Below are 18,766 nucleotides of genomic sequence, written 5' to 3'. Positions count from 1 at the left end.
GACTCGGCAGAGTAGATCAGAATTTTCCGTTACTGGACAATCTGCTGACTGGCGACTAGGCCACGATGTTCTTGAAAATGGGTGCACAAAGTATTAATTATTATAATATTAAATAAAAAAAAACGTGATAATCGTATTGACAATTTTCTGCTTCATTTGTTCTACTGCCAGTCTGCATTAATTTCTACGCATTCATAAAATGTATGATAAAAGTATCAAGATGCTGATAAAACAAAAACTTATCAAATTGATTTTTCTGCTTCATTGTGTCTTTCCTTTTCATAACAGAGGATAGTTGCTCGACTGTGATTGGAGTTTTTTTCCCTCTGAGCATGCATTTTTACTTTTAATCCCACTATTTCTTGTTGCAGCCACTAAAACAAACAAACAAAGAAAAAAAAAAAGAAAAAAACAAACAAACAATCACACAAATATTCTTCTTATATAGAATAAAATATAAAACTGAAATTCATACTGTAAATACACATACATCCATTTAGGGTGACACAGTATCCATACATTGTGTTGTTTACTACTTTCTACAACTACGATTTATCCATTCTGTTTAAATAAAGCAGCAATGTACGCAACAGCAACAAACAAAAAAAGAGTTAATTGTGCACTTTAATGAATTTAAACAACTACTTCGTGAGCATAATACTCCCTATTCATCTCTGGGACTACGCCACTCTGTAAACTGACCTGGCAAAAGTGCTGTCTCCTGACCACGACTTGTCAGTATTCTTGCTGCCCAAAGAAACAGCTTTCACTGCACTGTGTGGAACCACTGGCTCGAGTCATGGCACTACAGTATGTATATGTCTGACACATACTCAATTCCCTAGTCTGTGGTGGTCCTCTGCTTACACTCTCTGGGCTTAGTTAGGCTTGTACGTATGAATAAATAAACACTTATTGCTCCACCGACGCTCTAATTCCTTGCAAAAGTGTGGCATCTCTCCAGTTCTTATATAAAATGCAACCATCAGAATCTCCCACAAACACACGCACTCCACCAGGCTATGATATTTCCTCTGTTAAACAGACAGATTGGACCGGTAATCACCACTGAAAGGTACATAAACAGACCAGCTGATTTCTGTACCCAAGTCCTTCTCCTCTTAGCCCTTACCACTTTCGCCAATAATCCTAAATGGTCCCGAAGCCTTGTTTATGGGCTCGTCTTACGCTGTGTTTGATCTGAGAACTTGCCCACACATGTATTCATGGACACACTCGCACGCACTCACACACACACACACACACACACACACACACACACACACACACACACACACACACACACACACACACACACACACACACACACACACCGCAAGACAAAGCTCCAACATTAACCGTAATAGTAAAACATAAAAAAAACGTTAAAAAAATTAAAATGGCCTACAAGGTAATCTGTGTTTTGTGTTCTGATTAATGTTTCGTTTGTGGAATACGAATTAAACAGGCAAACGCCACCTGTATTTATCCATCTCAATTATCGGCCTTTTTGCCACTTGCTGTCGATTGAAAAGGAAATCGCAGTTGCCAGTCTCAGGTCACAACCAATCATGGCTCACCGGTTTTCTGAGCTGATGATGTCATTTTCAGCCGACAGCAAGCGAGGTATAAAAATGTGTGAGTTTTGCTCCTCAATTTATATTCCACAAATGCAATATTAATCAGAATGCCGTGATTAGATTAGTGAGGGCACATACAACATATTATTGGAGAGACAATTTGTGGGTTGATGTCCACTTTAAGTTTGTGGGCGGTACCAAAGATTTCACTGCTATGGTTTCCATGATTAAGATGTTTAAAATATATACGTGTACGTACACAAGGGTTAAATTAGTTCCCTCAAAATCACGGAGTCCATGGTTGAGATGTCCTTGTTATTGACCTCAACTAACAGGATATTTGAATTGATAGATTTTTAACATTAACAATTATCGGCCAACCCGTTTCTCAAGCAGCTTGGGTGGGGTCAAATCGCTCAATAGATCAAATCAAATTTGTTTATTTTGGTGAGAGCAGAGAGGGATTGAAATCAAAATCAGACCAACTATCTTTATGCATGTGTCCTCTTACAATTTAATTAAAATCAGACCGACTATCTTTCTGTGTGTATCCTCTTACAATTTAATCCTGATGGCTTGTCAGCACCCCACACAACAGAGGAAGGCAAGAGGAAAAGGTGCTTGAATTGATGAGAAAATGGAAGAAGGATGGAAGGGAGTGACACAGAGAAGTGACAAGACCAGACATTGACTGGTGCTTGAAGAAGTTGTGGCTAATTAACAACAGATTACACTCCCCATCAATCTAACCTGACATTTTAGGTAGATTTTTATCCTCTTCAGACCAAACCCAAAACATTTACATTTTTGTGCACACAATGCAGTGGACATCATAATTGTGTACAGAATGCTAACATTTCCCTGCGACATATAGGAAATGTCCACTAAAAACAATCAAATGCACATCATACAGACATCTGGTTTTGCATGTGTATGCAGCAGCACACACAAAAGCTCCATGCATGCTTGGTCAGCAAACCACAAAACTCTGCTGCTGTGTGTGAAAAAAGATTATATTGCCCATGACATCACTCACCACCCAAACAAACACACGCACGCTCACACACACACATCCAGCATCTGTTTTATTATTAGACGTGAGCCTGAATGTGTCAGATGAAAACACGAGAACATACTAAAAGATTAGCATGGGCCAAATTGTTCAGTACTGCTTTCTGCTTAATAAAATGGCTGACATTTCTTCATGTGGAACCACTATAAGGTCCATGTGTTTTTTTGGAGGAGATGCTGTGGTTGCTGAGAGCAGGAGACTCGGAGGGGGAACGGATCTTTGTCCACATGTGGTGCCGAATAGTGATGCTCCTTCAAAGACAAACCTCCCTGTATCACACTTACATGATCCATACCGCACATACGGAGTCTGGGTTGTCACATATGGCTCTCAGACAAGGGTGACAAATGAGTCTTTCCTGTAAGGATCGGCTTCTAAAGCTACCTTCACTCTTGAATAGCCCTGCATGTCTTCTACTTTAAGTTTTATCCTCAATGCTTGACACCCCTCAGGGAAACGTAATAGTCCCACATTGAAGGAGTACTGGTGCTGGTGGTCGGGAGGGCAGGATGTCAGCACGCAGATCAGGATTCAGTTACAGCGGCTTTCTGGATGTTTGTGTGAAGTCGTTCCTAAATTAGTCTCAAATGAGTGAATAGCCAGCACACGTGGCGCATCACAAAAAGTCAAGATACGGCTATGAGCTAGTTGAGACTCAGGAAATGAGCAAATCCGTAAAGGAAACATGTTGACCTGTCCAGTTTAATGCAATCAAGTAAGGGAAGAGTCGAACTTCTAAAAATTTGCCATGTCACATGGCGACAAATGAGTTAATTACATGATAATACAGTACATGTAAAGAAGATTTAATTGTTTGTTGGCTATGTATGTATGTATGTATGTATTGACTGGGTGGATGGATGGATGGATGGATGGATGGATGGATGGATGGATGGATGGATGGATGGATGGATGGATGGATGGATGGATGGTGGACGGACGGACGGACATACGTATGTCTGTATGTATATAATAATAATATAAATAATAATAATATAAAAATAATAGTATAATAGAATAATAATAATTATTAAGTTGACCACTATCAGCAATCAGTGGTTGTATTAGTATTGTTTCAAATATTACTATTAAAAGACCACACAACATATACTATCACATGACACACGTGGCCGAAAACAACTTCAAAAAGAATTTCCTTGATAAAGCATTCCAATGCATGTGTGACTACATTTATGTGACATCTTTACCACCACAGTTATTTCTCACCAGGTCAAAATTCACTATTTTACAAAAAAGGACAAATATGATGCGATGAAAGAAAGTGATAGCCTGCTTGTGCATGCAGTATGTGTACACATGTGCTTGCTTGATTGTCTGTGAGGACTTTCCTGCCTTTCAGAAGTCTAAGACCTGGTCAGGATGTAGTTATGGAGCGCTAATTTGCAAGCAGTTTGATTACAGACCTTCTATGGACCCCCACAGACACACCGACACACAGTCAACAGTCACACGGACAGACACACACTCACTCTCTCGTTCTCTCTCTCTCTCTCTCTCTCTCTCTCTCTCTCTCTCTCTCTCTCTCTCTCTCTCTCTCTCTCTCTCTCTCTCTCTCTCTCTCTCTCTCTCTCTCTCGCTCTCTCTCTCTCCAGTCATTAATCTATCAGGTGCCATTAGTGGTCGGAGGATGGCCTGATTGGATCCAGAAGGAGACAAAATGATGTCACATAAACGCAGTTTACTGCCAGAGTGCTCATGTGTCGCTCTTTTCATTCCCATCTTCAATTCTTCGATTCCTCATTTTCATCTGCAGACAGGCAAAATTTTATGAAATGTGATTAATGGAGGGGCCTAAGCCTCAACAGAAAGGTTTACCAGTTTATTTCATGTCTTTACTCCAAAATAACAGAACATAAACACGACCAGCCTTCTTTGCAGGATATGTTATTGTTTAGCATGACAGTAATCCATTATTGTGAGCAGTGTTTCCAGACTGACAGTGACTCTCTTTATTAACACTGAAAGAGAGGTTCATTATCTAAATAAAGGCGGGAGCCACTAATACATAAATCATTTTTTAAAGTCCTGATAGAGTGAAAACCACAAGGCATTCAGTCATCATGGATACAAACCACATGTGGGCAGGCAAGCTGTATATGCGCATGCATGCCTGTGTGTGTGTGTGTGTGTGCGTGTGTGTGCGTGTGTGTGTGTGTGTGTGTGCGTGTGTGTGTGTGTCAGAGTATTAAAGAGTTTCTATTCCACTGTGCTTTGGCAAAAAGGGCAACAACTGTGCTTTTGATTGAAATAGCATGCTTTTGTTCAAATTTACGTTTCTTTAATCTTTAATTTAAAGTTTCTCCTCAAGGGCTATCGAGAATCAGAAGTACTTTAAGCTATATGCGACGAGAATGTGGACACAAATAAATTCAAATGTATCTCCTTGTCTGCTGAAGGCCTGCGCTCTGGAGCTGGGTGACCCGCTACAGCGCATCTTCAACCTGAGTCTGAAAATGGGTGTGGAAGACATTGTGCATTGTCCGTGTCACAAAGAAACCACGACCCCAGAGCTGAATGACTTCATGCCAGTTGCGCTGACTGTGATGAAGACTTTGGAGCGATTGCTATTTCACCACCTCAGGCCTCAGGTACGACTTGCTCTCGACCCTCTACAATTTGCGTATCAGGAGAAGGTGGGGGTGGACGATGCTGTTGCCTACATGCTGCATCGCTCTCTTGCTCACCTGGACAAGGGCTAAGGTACTGTAAGGATTACGTTCCTGGAATTCTCCAGCACCTTTAACACCATTCAGTCTAATATACGTCAATAAATAGATACTTTATTGATCCCGGGGGGAAATTCAGGAGCCAGCAGTTAGATACAGAAGCACACAGATTGAGATCGATCGATCAATCGGTCGGTCGTTCCGTCCGTCCGTCTGTCTCAGAGACTCCAAAAAAAGCTGTCATCGAACCCCACACACTGCGTAGAAGTTCAATTGGTTTATTCCGTATCCCTCGACGTGCAGGTTTCTCAGACTGCTCATTTTATTTATCTCGCTGAAATCTATGCATACTGTAATGATCTATTTGAATGTTCGATTTACATCATTTTACCCTTAATAAGGCACTCATCAAAATACCTTTGAATGAAAAAAATCTTAGAGAAGACCTTTTAAATTCTTTTAAAATATAATAACAATTTTACTGATTGAATGCAAAAAAAAATCACTTTTCTATTGCCATAATTTTAAGTCACCAGATATGGTTCCTTGAAAACTGATACTGCTCGCTCAAAAACTCTTTGAAAATTCTTTCTATATGGTTGGTATTTCCCAATTCCCTTTCTATGCTTAGTCCACACCATCTAAATTGTAACCCAGACTTTCCACTTTTTGACAGTTCAACCTTTCGTTAGGGGTCACTCTTACTTGCACAACACCCATTCCAGCTCAGACTCAGCTCAGAGTGTCCCAGTATCAAACAAATCATACCCTATAATCCCATTTTAGAGAGACCCAGCAATGAAAGTTTTGATTAGGGCCTGCTGGAAGTATTCAGAGGGCAGCCCCTGCCCCTCCCAGCCCTTCACCTCAGACAGTGGCCCCTTCTAAGCAGCTCATCTCACCTCGGGTCTGCTTTGCTCCCAGCTATGATTGACATGAGAATTACAGTGTATGGTGATGATGATAATAAGTGTGCTAACCGGGGCCAGGCCTGCGTCTTGCTGCCAAAAGCCAATCCAAGCAGTCCAGGCCTGAAAGACAACCGCTGTGACCATTTGAAGAGTCAAATAAAAATGACAAGCTAACTGTCGAAGAACTGCTGATTTTTCACATGTTGTTTTGAAAGAGTTTGTGGCTCCGCTGGCTTTCTATTCTCCTAAATTTTCACTTCTCCACCCAGCCACATGGAGATATATGAAACCCATCATTTATCAGAGCAATCTAAAAATAATTTCCCTCCACTGCGGTGATGCTACAATAAAAAAAAGTGTGCCGAATTATTGCCCTCAGTGGTAGAAAAACATACCAAGACGTATGTGACAGTACGTTCGACAACAACTTCCTACCACACACAAAAACAATGGATTTCCTCCTAAATTATCACTATGTCTGCGAAGCGTGCATGAAAAATAGCTCTTCCAAATCCTGCTTCAGTCTGCTAACAGTGTGTTTACATTACGGTGGCAGCCTTGTTGGGAATTACTACTTCACCCAAACATCATAGATTGTACTACCTTTACATTATGATATTAGAAAATTACACTCTAACACTGTGAATTGCTTTTCCACCCACTCACTTTCATCTGGAAGGAAGTCCTGCTAGTTACACACATTCCCAGGGATCTATTCCTAACTTGCCAAAGCCGTGTGGATCCTTGTGCCCTTTTGCATTAGAGTCCGGGTTGACAAAACAGACCGTCTTAGCCTTCACCAGCGGGAGCCGAAAACAAGGAGCCTCTCGAGTGAGATGCCGAGTCTGACTTTCATTACCAATTACGTTTGTTTTCATTTCTTTGAACCACAATCGTTTACCACATAGTTAGTGCCATGCAGTCAGAAAGGGGAAAAGAGAGAGAAAAGCCATTTTCTTCAAAAATAATTAGCAATCCAAACAAAAGAGAAAAACATGCAGCCAGGATTAGGATGAGAAACTGTTGCGGACGGACGCTGATCTCCATGTGTCTAAATAGGGTGAGGGGAGGGTGAGCAAGGCCAAAGAAAAGGCTTAGGAAAAAGAGACAAAAGAGGGTTATGATAATTCACAACACACTTGCGGTGAGAGAAGCGCCTGCGCCTTGGCAAAGAGGTTCTTCTCCTCTTTTCCTCTTACCCTCGTCACTCCTTATTCCTTCAGCCAAGGAGAGGCAGACACACACAACCAGTAAAAGGCTGGTTGCCCTGGCATATGAGCCATTAAATCTCCCCAAAGTGTGGGAAAGGGAAAGGTAGTACAAGGCTAGCCGAACGCTGCCAGCCCACAGGCCTGTTGTTGGAGCACAGAGGTTGTACATTAAAGTATACATCACAAGCTCAGTCTCTAGAGAGGATGACTACTGCAATTCTTGGTCATTCTCCCAAAATTAAACTAAACCATAAATCTGAAGAGTCTTCAAAGAGCTCAAAAGTAAAAACAGTGTAGTCCTATTAAAAGACTATGGCAGGCATTTAATATTTCCATTTGGTTGAAAGACTAAAAAAAAGTGATTGCTCAATTGAAGTAACGGAAACCTTGTGATTTTTTTTCATGGCTCACTGGATATTGAATGATACGCTATGCTGCGGTTCTAAAACATTTGTCATGTTGACAAGAACTCATATTTATTGCCAAAGATCCAGCAACAATAAAATTATGAAAACACTGGGATGCACACCACTTACATTAATCAGCTAAAACAAATAATACATTGTTTTTTTAGGCAAGCACATGTCAAAGCAGGTGCGACTCTAACTGGAAGGCCAGTTTAGCCAATCAAAAAACAGAATACAATAATTTCCCGAGACAATGGGGAATCAAGGAAAAGAAAAAAACTGCAATTGTAATGCATGCAACATTTTAATATAAAGTATGCAAACTATCAAACACTTTGGAGTCATGTGGTTACTTGCGTCCAGATTCCCTCACTTCAGGATGCATGGGCCAACATTTTCACCAACACACTCCGAAATATACGAAAACGTCAACAAAGCAGGACGTTTTTTATATTTAGTGCCTGCTGATTTCTTTATAATTACGCAGCAGTCAAGAAGATTTTTCTTCAAGTAAGAGGTTAATAGGCCTGAGCATTTGACAATTTTTCACAGAAAATCAAGGGTCAATGAACCACTGTGTGCACCAAATGACAACAGCTTACACTAACTCCCCCATTACTGTAGTACTGCTGCATTGTGTCAAGAAATTGTGCAGACAGCTGGATCAGCAAGGAAGGGATAGGAGGGAGCTTATGAGTTACAGATGGGACATTACACACATGCATGCAACTGATGAAATGCCAAGGTCAGAAGAATTTGTCACCCTAATCAGTCATGTAGCAAGCTTTTACTGCATGCATTCTCCTCTTGATTTCATCATTCTTCCAAATCTACTCTGGAGGTTTTGGCATACTGTCTCAAAATGACCGAGTGCCAGAGTGAATAACAAACACTGAATATGTTGGCTGAAAGAACAGCTGTTGAAAACAATGAGAACAGCATATTAAGTGTGCACCAGATGAGTTCGAAGTGATGAATTGATTGATTGCATCTGAACGCATAAACATACGCATGCACACACGCACACGCACATGCACACAGACACACACACGTATATATATATATATATATATATATAATTATTATATCTATATATTATGTTTTTTTTTTTTACTTGGGCATAGTTCACGTGTTCAAAAAGGAGTAGGAGAAAATCAGAAACTTTATGTTCAACACAGACACATGTGTCATTATTGCCACAATATACTAAGTGTACATGCACACTCAAACACTCTGCATATTTCACAGCTGACGGCTGCTGGAAGTTTGACATTTGGCAACGAGCGGGCATCCGCTCCGGCAGCCCATGCCCAGAATAACCCTCACACTCGCCGACACACAAACACATACTAACAGCTCAGCATCAGGACCTAAGTTAAAACAAACCATCAGGAGGTCCCGTCACATCCACTCAGCACTTAGCAACAGACAGACACGCCTGTTTATACACTCACATTCACGCTTTATTTTGGTGTGCATGTGCTCGCTAAAAGTGGAGAAAGATGCCTGCTGTGGGTGCCAGTTTGCTTGTGATTACTGCTGGGCACCAGCTCACAAGCAGAGACACGCAAGTGCATTATAGCCAAGTGAATCAAGTAAATTCATTCTCGTAACAACACTTATTTATTGACTGTGTTTGCATAAATGTCAAAGCAAACCGTATAGACAAAAAAGACACCCGCAATTTTGTGACAAATTTAACTTTTGATACTTTTTTACACCTTTATAGTTGGATCTTATCCTGAACTGACTCTTCAGAACAGCCCATTGAGACTGCTAAAATATGAATGTTGAGAGCTCACTGGAAATGGAATAATCTACAAACTGGAAATAAAACCAATTGTATTAAACCACTTTGGGTGGTCAACCAGTTAGTACGTCCACCTCACTGTGTAGAGGTCATGAATCATGGTAGGTCGATTGACCACTCCAAATTGTCCGTCGGTGTGATTCTGAGAATGAATGGTTGTTCATCTATGTGTGCCCTGTGATTGGCTGGCAACCAGTTCAGGATGGATGGATGGATGGATGGATGGATGGATGGATGGATGGATGGATGGATGGATGGATGGATGGATGGATGGATGGATGGATGGATGGATGGATGGATGGGTCGGATGGATGGATGGGTCGGATGGATAGATGGGTCGGATGGATGGATGGATGGATCTGACTCACATTCAGCTGTCCTTCTATGGTGTGCACAAAACTAACAGAGTTTGGGTTGCATGGGCGAACGTGAGCGCCCTGACCTCAAACCATTCAAAGACCAGCGATCTTTCCAACATCAATGACGTTTGACTCCACAATTGTGGTTGTTCAGGGAAAACTGAAAATTCCCAAAGACATACCCTAAAACAGTGGTCCCCAACCTTTTTAGCACCACGGACCGGATTGCTGTCAGACAATATTTTGACGGATCGGTGTTTGATGACGTCACAATTTTTGCAGAGAAGAATTCTCAAAACGATTCTAGAAAATCTGAATCAAATGTCGAAAGCATCAATAAATCTAATAATCACAGACTGCACATTGTTTCTTTGCAAAAATCGTCCGTGTCTGAACTACAATCCTATTTCCGCAAAACAACAATCACAACCACAATCCTAAACGTCATCGTACTGTCTTTCCAGCAAATCATATAGCAGAAGAACAACAGAAGTGCGTTACCACAAACGCCACCATCCCAACACACCCGTTCCATAGGGAAATTCTGTATGCAAACACTACAGTATAATATAATAATAAACGCAACTCCACTGTGTATTTTATGCGACTTTACTTGCAGCATCCTCATAACATCGTGCCAACAACATAACATGAGTAACATATTGTACACATCACCGAGGTGTAAAATAATGCAAGTTATTTATTCTTTCTTGATCCGGTACCGGTCCGTAGCCCGGCGGTTGAGGGACCACTGCCCTAAAATATTGCAAATCACAGCAAAGCATCAAGAAGTCACTAAACACCACTTACGAGGTAGAAATAATTCATTTGCTCATGACATAAAATTCAATGTAATAAATTACTTGTGTAACTCCTTTAATTTATATCAGGGCACACGTGTTTAACACACTAACCATTCTGGCATATTGATTTACACAGTGTGTAAAACTGATGAGTTACTACTCATCGGTTTGACGATGCAAAACAAATAGTGAGCCGATTGCTCTTTAAGTCACTTCAGCAGTAATGGCAATCTGAGGCCCGTGTTAAATTAGATTTGAGTCTCATGCTTCCCCACTTTGTTGTGCTTAATAAGAGGAAACATGTGCCCCCAAGCATCCCTGAATGCGACAAATTCAGATTGGTGCTGAATCGAGAATCATAAAAAACCCACAATAATCTTCCTGTCTGTGATAAATGCCTGCCATCATTCAACTGACACTACATAATCTCACAATGGCCCATTTAGATGACAATATCTCCCCAAAATATGAGCTACAGGCAATTTGTCGTATAGGCTCTTTGTTCATGAAGGGCATGTGCAAAGTTATTTCTACTTGCACGTTTCCCGTATAGACCGCAGGTTTATTGGGATGCACTTTGAAAGCAAATGACAAAGTTGAGAGAATAAACATAAATCCAAGCTGCGGTCCGAAACAGGGTTATGATGACAGAGAACATGTGATTTCTGTTGGTCATAGTTCTCCATTTCCCGGCTGTTGTCAGAGATTTCCATCACTAACCAAACCAACCGTGCTGTAAACACAGCGCTCATTTGTTTTCTCCTCAGAGCAATTATATCTTGTGATTTAAAACATTTTAAATAGTGCCCGCGCCGACTTTTATTTGTGTAAAGCGGATCTATTTCATGTCGAGCAGTAATGTAATAATCCCGAGCTGTCATTACGGCCCAGTTTCCCTAGTGCGCCAAACTTCATCTGATCTCCGCATTTATGAGAACCAGACTGGCGCACAAAATCACCGGTCGCCGCCAAAGAGGGGGAAAAAATGAATCCGAACTTTACACGACAAAAACGAGCACAAGAGACGACTTGGAAGAAAGTTTTCAAATTAATATATAGGAAATGTTTGCTTCAAAAGAAATGGGCGGGGATATTTCACCTTCCAGATGTTCTGAATAAACAGACGAAAATATTTGTACCTCTAATTAACCATTAGTGCACCGAAATGGTTTCTTTATTTATGCATATGCGCCTTAAAAGCAACGGGAAAACATTAAATATGATTTGGCAAAATAAAATACATCGGGAAAATTAATTCAATGAAACGCACTCATGACTGCGGCGTCTGCGCACGCCTTTACAGAAGAGAATAACTGGTTTGATTTGAAGCGATGTATATAGAATTTAAATTCGCCTTCAATTACAGTATTATTCAAGAAAAAAAAAACACTTATTCAACGTGAGAATAAATTAAACATTAGCCCATTTGGTGATTGTTGGACTTTGGAAAAATTTCCCAAATGTAATCGCATGATAATATTCATATGATGCCTATGATTCGTGATTTTCCATTTATCTTAATTGAGAAGACTGAATAATCATTTGAAACGCAGTAGGAGGAACGCGCGCTGGATCTCCCCTCCCTCTCTCCTCTGTGACGCACGAAGGGAGAGGAAAAGGATACCTCTGAAACGAATGAAGTGGTGAAGGGGATAATGTAGTGAGCAAGGGGAGGCGTGTCAACAATCAGGGACTCACTCGGATGCAGGGGAACATCTTGACGAACACATGGAAAGGAATCGGATTAATTACCAAGCGCCAAGGAACCGAAGCAAAAGGGGACAGCAGCTCCTTGCGGTGCCAAGGTTCTGCTCTATGGCTCCTGAATGAATCGGGATACGAAAAGTCGCTGGGTGCAAAGTCAAGGTTTGGACAAACCTCGACGGATGTCGTCCGCTAAAATGCAAGGTCTCAGCTCCAAAGCGCACGCCTTTTCCGTCGAAGCGCTGGTTGGGAAACCCTGCAAGAGATTGAAAGTGTCGGAGGAACACGTCTCAAGTTCACGTGGACACACCGACACTGACGCGAGCATCTTCTCTGGTGAGGAACATACCATATTTAGAATGGATTTTTCTAAAATGATTTACCTAAAATTGAAATAGGATTATTTCTTCAAAAAGGTAAAACTTTTAAATAAACTTTCAAATATCCTAATTGTTTATGGCATTACGAAAATATGTGTCAAGTCGCCTAAACAGTAAAACGCGTGGTAAAGGAAAAAATGGTTTCGCTTGCAGGATCGACTGAGTGCCCGCTCACCCAGACCCATGAAGAGGATTTTCAGGTCACGGAGGCCGAATCGGCCGAATTATCGAGCAAGCCCAAAGAGAATAAATGCACTCCGCAGAGAGAGGTGCGGGTTGAGCTGCAGAGCTCAGAACTCTGGAAGAGATTCTTTGAGATCGGCACCGAAATGATCATCACCAAAGCTGGAAGGTAATCAGCTTTTGATAAATAAAAAGTCATTGGCCTATAAGAAAGCGCGTGCACAAACCTACACTATTTGCCATAATTGATATGTCATTATGTTAAAGACATGAACCCAAAAACAATTATAATACAATATGTAACAATTTCTCTGGTAATATATTGATATATATATTGGTAATTGTCTGCTTAAAAATAAAAAGGGAAGGGGGGGGGGGGGGGTAATTGACAAGTCACACTAAATGGCGTCAAGTGATCACAAGAAATATTTTGCAGGTTTAATGCGTAATTCTATCGCGTTTGAAACAGAATTTAAAGAGCATAACGATTATAGAGCCTATATAAATTGATGGCGCAAGTCGTTAAGTAAACCACAGCTGTCTTTGGAAAATGTATAAGGCCTATGGGTTGAGGTCATATTAAATTTAATTTCAGGTCATATTGAATTTAATTTCAAATTCACTCACTTTTAATTATTTTCTTCATTTATTATTTTATTTTTTCAAATGCATCTTCGAACTATAGTCTATTTAGTCTACAATACGAACGTCATCTATACAGTTCTCCATACTTTTATTTCCGCTGAAATGAGTTAAAGCTTTACCTAACTGAAACCTGGGTTCCGTTAATTTAATTACCGAGAAAACAGGTCATAAATCTGGGGAGTGCTGATGTCCCACACAGGGCCCCCGACCTGAACGTTTGATCTGGATTTTGGTCGTAACACCCAGAGCGAAAAGAAGAAAAGTGTGTATGTATGTGTGTGTGTGTATATGTATATATATGTATAATTGCATATTGCATTTTTCCCTCACACCAGGAGAATGTTTCCATCCGTTCGCGTCAAAGTGCGGAATTTGGACCCATGCCAGCAGTATTACATCGCAATGGACATCATGCCCGTAGACTCAAAACGTTATAGGTGTGTTTGTTTATATTTGACGATATATTATTAACTGTTCAATTGCGAGTGGGTATCTTTGTGCGCGCGTGTGTGTGTGTGTGCGTGCGTGTGAGAAAAAAGTATGTTCATTTTTTTCATATATAAATGCATGTAAGTACATTAAAGAAATCGATATGTTATTTTAGAGACAGTCACTCCAGAGAAAAATTTATCTCTCGCAACAATTCAATACTTCGACATGGCAACCTTAAATGTGTTTCTATAGAAACAGATATAAATATAAAATGATGGTACACACCCCCTAGGTATGTTTACCACAGCTCGCAGTGGATGGTGGCTGGAAACACAGACCATTCTTGCATCTCACCAAGGCTCTATGTGCACGCGGACTCACCGTGCGCGGGCGAGACGTGGATGCGTCAGGTGATCAGCTTTGACCGAGTAAAACTCACCAACAACGAGATGGACGACAAAGGACATGTAAGTAAACTGTGAACCAAACAACACAGAGATCTTGGAAACAACCGGAAACTGGCTCTTATAAAAATGAGTCTAAGTCTGGTTTCTTTTTTCGTGTACTTTATGGGCAGAGACTAAAATTTGGGATTCTTAAACACCCTCTAATATTTGAAGTCAAAACAGCAAAATAAATATTTTTTTTCAGATGATCTTAATTAGCCAATTCTTACTGAATTAATCTAAAAAAAAAAACAGTCAGGAAGATATATTAGTTGTAGATGTCATTGCAACCCTTCTTTTGAAAAAAAAAAAAGCTCCAAAATATTTCATTTCACTAGTATTGAGATTTTATGTTGACTAATTCAATATGATGATTTTTCTGTTGACGGCCACAATGGCCAGAGGACAATTCCTTATATTTTCTTAATAAAGAACAACTTTGGTCTCTCATTTTTTTAATGGGTGGCTCCTTAATGTAGGATTAAAAAAAAAAAAATGCAGATTCATTGATTTTGAATTCTAATACAAAATTACATCTCAAGATAACAATAAATGAGCAAAGAAAGAATTAGGCAACTGGTAGGATTTCAAAATTATACAACAATCAAATGCAATTTGTGGAAATTTCCGTATGTGTAATGATTCAACTTAGAGATTTGTTACAGTGGAAGTTAGATGTTTCATTTTCAATTAGAAATGTAATTAATAAATTTATTATTTATTGGTTTTTAGATTTTTAATTTAACTTTTAAATTTTCAAACTCGAAATCATAAACACAACATTGTTCTTAATTTTAAAACTACTGTCCTAAAACGATCAGAGCCCTGAATAAGCTCCAAATTTATTATTTTCTTTGGTAGGACTGCAGTCTGGGAATTTGACCAACTTAAATGGCCAACAAAATAGTCAAATTTATATATTCTCAGAGGATTTTTAACTTACATATGAATTTATTATTTGCAGCAGATGTGTGTTGACAATCAACAATACTTGTCTAAGCAAATGACAATTGTTGTACTCTTTAACAGAGTTGAATGTTGATGAATGATTTTGCTTTTTCTGTTATGAAAAAGCAAGTGGTCTGTCTTCCTTTACTTTTCTATTTGCCTCATTCCCGTTTCTAAAACGACATAATTTTAACTTTTCAGAAAGGAGGGGTATTTTTTCCGCTATTTTTTGAAACATTGTTATACCATAAGTATACTATAAGATCTGCATGTTCTCATTTCCGTGTTGTGTTTTAAGTTACAGAAATCAGAGCTACTGTATGATAGCACCTTCTTTTGATCCAGATAATTCTACAGTCCATGCATAAGTACAAGCCACGCGTGCACATCATCCAGCATGACCCGAGGATGGATTTGTCCCAGATCCAGTCGTTGCCGGCCGAGGGAGTGTTCACCTTCTCCTTCCCAGAAACCGAGTTCACCACCGTCACAGCCTATCAAAATCAACAGGTAACACTCGCTGAAACAGCTAAATTCAATTGTGTGCTCAAATGGTCCGCAGAGTAATTAAATAGAAAAGTTATATGCAACCCAGTTTGACTAACAATTTGAAAAAAAAAATCCCCGTCCGACCCGTGCCAAATATATTCCAAAAGCAGATGTCCAGTGATTATAGTGCTGATTCAGTCAGCAGCTCTGGTTTATTTGACCTTACCAAGTTTTAATCTGCACATCTTGAAGGTCATGAGGCCCACGTCCATGTCGTAACATCGTAAAATGTCCTGGATTTCAGTGGCGCCGTTTGCTCATCGGGGAGTGTGTGTGTTTGGGTGTGTGTCCCTGTGCAGTGTAGTCGATCCTAATGTTGGTTATTTTACTTCAGTAACAAACGTCCGCCACCAGGATTCACTTTTACGATCGGTTTGATATTATTACAGAAACTAAAGAGCGGGGTGGCATGTTAGGGTCCAGAGCCTATTAAGACGGTGAAAAAAAATATCCTTGAGAACCATATATGAAACGGCAGATCCCTCTGGGGGTTGGTGGGAGATGTTGTCCATCAGTTGGCGTACTCTGCCACTTAGTATCTTGCTGTAATACTGATCTTGTTGCTTAACCACAATTTATTCAAACTAACACATCTTCTCTTCATGTCTGGGCAAGATCACAAAACTGAAGATTGACAGGAACCCGTTTGCCAAGGGCTTCAGGGATCCAGGAAGAAATAGGTACAGAAAGCCTCACATAACATCAACACGTGTTATAGCTGCAGAAAAGACTCCACTACTGGGCCCAAGAGAGGCGTTAAGTTGAAGCGCCGAAACGTGACACTACATAAAACCCTTAAATAAAGTTGGCATCGGCACTGCAGAATCTCACACCTCCCAAAGCCAACATTTAAATACCTGGTATTAGGATTTCCCCTATTTCTATAGCTTTTATGTGTTTGTCTTTGTGTGGATAGGGGAGTGTTGGATGGTTTACTGGAGTCTTACCCTTGGAGGTCCCCACTCAGCTTGGACTTCAAGCCATTTGCCATTCAGCTACAAGGTACCCATGACTGCAGCTTAAATGATTTCTTCTGGTCTGTCCTTCAAGGCTGTTTTTATTCATGTTGTTTGGCACCTGTCAACAGGGAGCTTGGGGTCCCCAACCGGCACTGCTTCCCCGCTGAAGAGTCTCCTGCCCCTCTCATCTTCATCATCTCTTCTTTCACTCTCCTACCAGGACACTGCTCTTCACACTCTTGCATTGCCTTACTACGGAAAAACTTCGACCAGCCCCTCATTGGCCAGCAGAGCCTTCTCCGCCATGGGAGCAGACAGATTCAGATGCCTGCCGCCAGTGTCTCCACTAAAAGACCCCCCACTCTTCTCTATGCTGCAGGGAAAGAAACTTCCCAACTGTCGAGATCCAGATCTCTCTCGATCAAGCCCCCCATGCTTGATACCCTTCCCCAGCCCTCTCAGCCCTCAAAGAGCCGCTTCTTCTTTAATGCCTCATCTGTCAGAAAGTGTTGGCCCATATTGTGTTTACCGTTATAGCTTCCCGTTGAACCCTCAACTCGCAACTATGTCCCAACACACCAAACTAGCCGAAGACAACACAGAGGCCCTTCTGCAGCAACCTTCTTGGCATCTGGCCGCCAACCACCGTCTTTGACCGTCTCCAGCTCAAGGAGAGTAACAAGCCAAAGCAAAGTGTGGGACACCAAAGACCGAACATCAGAAGGAGTCAAGACAGAGCTGTCACTGAAAGGATTATTTTTATTCAAAAAGAAGATTGAACACTATAACTGTGATGCCCACAACAAAAACAAACGAACAACCAAACAAACGGACAAACATAAAGCAACGAAAAACCAAACCTTAAAGAAATCTCTCCTCACTGTATGAATTCAAAAACAAAACTTTACACCTGTTACCTCTAACTAACCAGAGAAATGATCTGACCGACACATTAGCAGTCTATGCTATACTAATTACATACGCTACATATGTATACCATTAGATTTATATAGAACCACTGCACCACCATTCAAAAATGTAAATTTTAAGCATTTTTTTAAGGATTTTCTACTTCAGTGAATTCCTGAAAAATCCAGTTCTGGACTTATTTTAATATGTTACACCAAAGACTGATTAACTACAGTCTTGTTCATTCAAGAAAATCACGTAAATTGCACAAAAAGCTACAATAAAATATTATATATATAAAGAAATGCTATCAGTCTAGAAAGGGTGACAAAGACATTCTTAAAACTTTTGACAAAGTCACAAAAACTTCCAATTCACAAACCATGGTGAGAACCACGACCCACAAATTGAAATAGCATGGACCTAAGCACACAGCAATAACTCACCCAGGAGGTCACAAAGGAACTCAGGACAACATCAAATGAACTACTGGCCTCCCTCACATCCCTCAATGAGGAAGAGACGGGCAAAATCTCTGTTTGAAGAGAACTTAAAACAGGAGTGTCAACTCATTTTTGTTGGGGGCCAAATTGCTGTTTTGAATGAAACCATAGAAATGTTTAATCACCTCCTCATATATACATATACAATACACAACACACTGATGGATAATGAGTTTTGAAATCAGAAGCAGATGGCAATTTGGAATTTTGATAGACCTACCGTAATTTTCGGACTATAAGTCGCGTTTTTTTTTCATAGTTTGGGTGG

General features: G+C 40.4%; 1 protein-coding gene across 1 annotated transcript; it reads left to right on the top strand.

The window, feature by feature from the left end:
* The first annotated feature begins 12,492 nt into the window (after positions 1-12,492).
* On the top strand, positions 12,493-18,557 carry tbx22 (T-box transcription factor 22). The gene is made up of 8 exons (XM_037262535.1): positions 12,493-12,880; positions 13,078-13,276; positions 14,088-14,189; positions 14,477-14,651; positions 15,924-16,088; positions 16,743-16,807; positions 17,044-17,129; positions 17,215-18,557. The coding sequence occupies exons 1-8, from the start codon at positions 12,667-12,669 to the stop codon at positions 17,739-17,741; spliced, it is 1,533 nt and encodes a 510-aa protein (XP_037118430.1). The 5' UTR covers positions 12,493-12,666; the 3' UTR covers positions 17,742-18,557.
* Positions 18,558-18,766: the final 209 nt, after the last annotated feature.

This window comes from Syngnathus acus, chromosome 10 (assembly GCF_901709675.1).
Source record: "Syngnathus acus chromosome 10, fSynAcu1.2, whole genome shotgun sequence".
Taxonomy (NCBI): Eukaryota; Metazoa; Chordata; class Actinopteri; order Syngnathiformes; family Syngnathidae; genus Syngnathus; species Syngnathus acus.
Note: the sequence above shows the minus strand (reverse complement) of the source record. Positions and strands in the feature narration are given on the sequence as shown.

Bases quoted from the DNA above. Each gene is read 5' to 3' on its own strand.
- tbx22 (XM_037262535.1), top strand. From the start codon at position 12,667: ATGAATCGGGATACGAAAAGTCGCTGGGTGCAAAGTCAAGGTTTGGAC. The intron at 13,277-14,087 runs GTAATCAGCTTT...CCCTCACACCAG, and splicing joins ATCATCACCAAAGCTGGAAG to GAGAATGTTTCCATCCGTTC. The intron at 17,130-17,214 runs GTACCCATGACT...ACCTGTCAACAG, and splicing joins ATTTGCCATTCAGCTACAAG to GGAGCTTGGGGTCCCCAACC.